This window comes from Rhagoletis zephyria, unplaced genomic scaffold (assembly GCF_001687245.7).
Source record: "Rhagoletis zephyria isolate East Lansing unplaced genomic scaffold, Rhagoletis_zephyria_1.1 Rzeph_scaffold_00159, whole genome shotgun sequence".
Classification (NCBI taxonomy): domain Eukaryota; kingdom Metazoa; phylum Arthropoda; class Insecta; order Diptera; family Tephritidae; genus Rhagoletis; species Rhagoletis zephyria.
In genome coordinates this window covers 316760-322759 of record NW_016157243.1, presented here as the reverse complement: position 1 = coordinate 322759, position 6000 = coordinate 316760, and the positions used below count along the sequence as shown (strand labels likewise).

The following is a 6000-nucleotide window of genomic DNA, read 5'->3' as shown; positions in this document are numbered from 1 at the left end:
GCAATAATAATATCGATAGCTAAATCGTAAACAAAATCAATAAAAATATCGATGACAAAACCGGTAAAAATATCGATTACAAAATCGATTAAAATACCGACAACAAAATCTATAAAAATATCGGTAATAAAATCGATAACAAAATCGATAAAAATATCGATAACAAAATCGATAAATAATCTATCATAAAATCGATTACAGTGTCGATAACAAAATCGACAACAAAGTCAACAAAATATCTATAACAAAATCGAGAAAAAATATCGATAACAAAATCGAAAAAATACCGATCATTATATCGATAAGTTCCGAAAATATCGATAGCAAAACCAATAACATTATCGATAAAAATTTCGATAGCAAAATCGATAAAAACATCGGTAATAAAACCGACAAAGTATCGATTATTATACCGATAAACCCCGAAATATGTACTTACGGACACATACATACTTTTTGTCTCCTTCCCAGCAAACATTTGGAGTCATAAATGAGTCTTTAAGGAGTCCTATTTCGGAGCAATTACGCTCATAATGAGCTCATTTAAGAGTCCGATATGAGTGTGTTTCCCTTCCTACGAATGTCGACTTATATGAGCTTAAATTCATACATCAAATGAGCCACAATATGAGTCATATTGGACTCTTTTTGGCCTCATATACGGCTCATTTTGGACTCTTTTAAAACAAGTTTTGGCCTCATATATGACTCTTTTTGAGACCCTTATCGGCCTCATAAATTGCTACATTCGGACTCTTATTTTAGGTTGCTCTTTGAGTCTTATTCAACTCACTATATTTGCAAAGGCAATCCGCAAAAAGTCCTTGCAAATAACATACATACATACTTACATGCATATACACATTCCAATATGCATTCAATAGCAGCAGCTGAAGCTAAATTTTGTCATTTTTTGTTTTCTAATTATTTTCAATTTCTGTATAAACAAGTTTAGATATAAATTTCAAATCCTTATTCTTTTTATATTGGCACAAGGTGCTGGCTCATAACTTGGCTCATATATGAATCCTAAAAGATTCATATAAGAGTAAAAAATTTTTTGTTTTTGAAACTCATATTTCTTACCTACCTAGGACACCTTTCGGACTCATATATTCTGAACGCTCAGAATATGTTTGCGGGGTTCCCACACTTCCATGCACGTGTTTGTAAAATGATGACGAGGTGATTTTGTATGGAAAATCATTTATGCCCATATATTTGAATAAAATAAACATATATAGAAGATATCAACCAATACTTCCCATATACCAAACGAAAGGAAAACTCTTGAATTTTTGATTAAAGAAAACAAAAACAAAATCATTCGAGCGGTTTTCGAGCATTTTGGTAATGAAAAAAATTTGCAAATTTTTTCAACAATTTTTTGCCTTAAAATGCTCAATATTTGTTAAATTTATATAAAATTTGTACCCGATAATATTTCTACTGCTCCAAAGAACCTATATCCCGAAAATGAAAGTTATATATGCCAACAATAAGTTGCTAGAGCACTTTAAAGGCTCAAAATTGACCCCAAAATAAGGCAATGTTTACCGTTGTTTTTACGACAGAAACCGAATTGGTTATTTACAAAAATGAATCTGTCGACAGGTTTGGAATTTTATCTTTGAAACGCCACACTTTTCTTTGAAATCGCTTTATTAGTTCTCGTGCAATAAGCGTTTTTGTGAAGCTCTAAAAATTACAACTACAACATTTGAACATAGCCCCCATACCTTAAGGTAAGACGTATTCTACGTCAAAAAAATAAAATTTGTAATCCAGTGGTATTAAAGATCAAGTACTTTTTAGTTAATTAAGAATAATATGTAATTAGTTTAATTGATAAAAATTAAATTGATTAAAAGCTTAAATTTATGAATTGCAATTAATGATGGTAGACGTTTTCTTAACACATTCATTTCACTTCAATTTGTAATATTTTATTCTGCGGTTGTCAAAACTTTACTGCTGTTAAAAAGATTTCATTTCACACAGCAGATTGGCAAAACTGTCGCATCGTAGTAAAAATATTATTCGAGAGCGAGGGGCCGGGCTGCATTGTCACCATTGAAAAATCTCAGCGTGGCTATTTTTTGGGTAGATGAAATTGGCAAAATAGAACGAAGCAAACTAGCTGATGAGATAGACAGGTCTCGCTATGCAATGTTAGTAAACAAGGCAGACAACTCTACACAACCACCGTTTGGTGAATGTACTTCAACAAAGGTTGAATGAATAAATAAATGGCGTGTGGATTACGAGATCTCAAGGTCATTTTGGCCGCTGTTGAATAAGGAAAAGGCAGGAATCTAACTATTTTTCTCCACACCCTGTAAGAACAGCTAAATCTAACGTCTCTTACTATTCGAAAAACAATGGTTCCTAACTCTAGACTTTATAGGCCGCAGTGCTTACATCTTTAATATAGCTACATATCTAACTACAAGTATCTATCAACTCTACACTTGCATTGTCGGTTCGTATGTGCTTTTGCTTCGCCTGAATACTATTTGTTTAACACACACTATTGTACATTTGTGTTTATTCAAAAACCCAGAGGAGCTCAAAAACTTCGCTTACATATTTGAATCTAACTAAGTACCATCCGAAAGCAAAATTTCGCTTGCCAAAACTTCAAATCAAAGCCATAAAAATGCAAAAATCATAATCGACGCTCAACGTAATCCACCCAAAACCAAAGCAAATTCCGATGAAGCCTCAGAAAGATGATAACAAAAGCTGTCTAGTCGTATAAGCTTTAAATTCCATAAGCATTGTGCAGACAGTCTATTGTGCAACGAAAGAGAGCAAACCAAGTAAAATCGAACAAAAAACAATAATAACGGATAATACTAATATTTATTTACATATTTGTTTGGTTGGTTGTTGGGCTAGCTGGCTCACCTGAGATTTCCTTTGTTAGTTGCATATTTAATGTGATTGCAAATGGCTTCGAACATACCGCTCGTTGTGGTGACATAACGGCAATCGAATACCTTAAAGTAGAAAAAAATATATAAACATCGGAAAATATATTAAAAAGATGAATGTGCTGAAAGAGAAAGTTAGATTAAAGTCCCAGAGGGGGATGTGAGTAGAAAGTTGTTTGGGCATTTGTTGCAATCTAATCAAGAATATTGGCTAGCTCATATAAAGTTCTGAAAATGGAATTAGAATGTTGAAATACATATATTTAATTTGATTGCGGTCCGAAAATAGTAATGCAATTCACCCCTTATTCGGGTTGTTCGATGTCAACTCAGAACAAATACATACCTACATACACAGCTAAATATAAAGATTGTAGTACTTGTTTCTAGTTTTATTTTGTTGCCTCAATTTATCATATATTTATTTTTTTTTTGCTAGTTGCGCCACGCTTGAAGGTCAACTATTTTTATCCTTTTCCATTGTGCCATAATTCAATTTTCCCAACACCTAGAGTGTAGTGGCGAATTTAGCCCACACACACCTCCTACTCGTAGTAACTTTTGTCTTACGCTTTTGGGCAAAAATTCTTATTTTTCGTATGTGCATATGTAAGTGCACATGTGTACGGCTGCATCAGTAGCTCTTCCTTGCCTTAGTTCAAAGCTCTTCCCTGCTTTGGTAACTACCTTCATTCAGCCACTTTCAAGGCTGCCAAGGCAATGCACATTTGTTTTACCAGTTGTTGTTGTTGCCACATTTTTATTATGCCAGCATATAGCTTGAAGCCAAAGTATATATGTATGTACAGTTAGCCACAGAAGTATAAACCAAAACATATAAATCAAACAATGTTGCAGTCTTTCAGCAAAATTCGCAAAAATTCAACGAATTTCAAAAAATGCTAATCAAAATTTTAAACTTTTTAATCAAATTTTTCAGAATTTGTAGTACGCAGTTTTATAGCACATTTAATTTCAGTACAGTTTAGTACATTTTTTCAATATAACGCATGAAGAAAATCTATTTTAAAATACTTCAAATTTCGATGGGCATTTTTTTTAATTCGCTGAATTTTTGCGAATTTCGTAGAAATATTGCAACATTGATTTAAATGTTTGAGGTTGTGGAACGAGCTATATTTTAAATGAAAATTAACGGAAAAATTTAACGAATACTTCTGTGAGTAACTGTAAATGTGTGGGTTTGCGTATTTTCATGCATAGCGGGGTTTAAAATAAAAACTGGATTTTAAAATAATTTATATTTCATTTCGATCAACAATTTGAAGTCACAAAAAACTGAATGATCGTATAATTTTTTTTTTTATTTTTATTTTTTTTTTTATTTTTTTTTTTATTATCAACATGTTTACAAAACAAAAGTTTCCCTCTGTTTTTAGACGCGCTGATTGCGAATCCGAGGTCTTTTAGTCTCGAATGTCAAGTAGGGAGAAATTCATTGAATAAACTTGAAAATGCGGTACAATTCTTTCTAGATGACTTTGAAGAATCCAGGGATCCCCATATTCGTATTCAGCTACAAACAAACACCTATGTACGTATTGTATATGAACTTTTATCTTTATTCAATAAATTTTTCCCCATTTGGGGACTATTTATTGTACTCCTAGGTGTCACCGGAAAATTTAAAAAGGCAACCCCTAGGTTCGGTAAAAAAAAATGTTTTTCGAAATCGCTTACAAGAAGTCTATAGAGTCAGCGGACTTTTTGGTTTGCTTGTAAGGTCTAATGCACCTATATATGTGCGTATGTATGTATGTAGATACAAAATAAATTCAATTTTCGTCTCTTTTTCGTAAATATATGTACATACTGTGTAGTTCAGACAGCAGAAACTCATCCCGGCCTCGGATACAGCGCAATGTATTTGAAATTCAAATAAAATTTTATTCGTAAAAACATACAGATTTATTCGTTTGCATAAATATGAATGTTTGTATGTATATCCATTTCGCTGTTTCAGCATTTGAAAACAGTAACTACCTTACCCCGGTCGCCTCTGGATCAACGCTCCAACACTTCGAGTGATAATTTGAGGCCCACTCTCTTGCGCTGTTTTTTTTTATATATATTTTTCATATTTGTCCCTCCAACTCCTGTTTTCATGTCGCCGTATATTTTATTTTTTTTTTACATTTGCAGCTCTGCATACATTTACATTTGGGTGTAACTGTACATAGGTGTGAATTTTCCGTGTAATTCGTGCCAAATCTTTTATTTCATACCGAAATTATTCATACACACTTACACTCTTGCTTATGCGGAAGAGATCTGCATGTATCAATGTATGTATGTACATTAGGGTGGTTCCAAAATGCATGTGGGAAAAATCGGAATTTTAACACTCTCACCCCCTAATGAAAAAATATACGTACCACTGTTTTTTTTTATGTCGAAATCCAAAAATATTTAGAGATCGCTAAAAGTATTCAAAGTTTTTTATGTATTTTATATAGGAAAAATAGTATTTCAATATATTTCTCTTCAAGAGATTTCCAGTAATAAAACCCAATTATTTATTTTACGATTTTGTAATACTAAAGATTGTTTATGAGCCCTCTTACTGTGATTTTTGGGGTGAAGGCATTAAAACACCGACCTTACTTATTTTGGACCACCCTAGTGTGCATATATGTACGCTGCCTGCTACGGCCACATTTAATTGACTTACAACAAACGCGACTTGCTTTGCAAATCGACGCCACCTTACGTACTAACGTTATTATTTTTATTATTATTATTATTATTACTGCAAGATGATGCTGTGAATTCATTTCAATTTCTACGTTGCTTTTGATGTTTTCCTTTACCACCTGTCGACAATTTATTTGACATTCACACGGCATGCTTTTTTTTGCGTCTGCATCTTACCGATTGACTGCTGTGCTGTGAATTTCAAAATTCATAACAAAAATTAACTTTGTGCAGTTTCACTTTCCTTTAAAAAAAAGATTCTGTACGAGAGTTTCAGTGTACACTAGTAGCTAGTGATAGTGCAACATTTTTCACCACTACTCTTGATGTTTAGTGTTGAATTGTAATA

General features: G+C 32.7%; 1 protein-coding gene across 1 annotated transcript in view; it reads right to left on the bottom strand.

The window, feature by feature from the left end:
* The window catches only part of Nos (Nitric oxide synthase), a 137407-nt gene that overhangs the window by 113986 nt on the left and 17421 nt on the right, over window positions 1–6000 (bottom strand). Inside the window, exon 4 of the mRNA XM_017606197.1 lies at window positions 2911–3002. Within this exon, the coding sequence (XP_017461686.1) occupies window positions 2911–3002 (92 nt within the window). The remainder of the gene's footprint in view (window positions 1–2910; window positions 3003–6000) is intronic.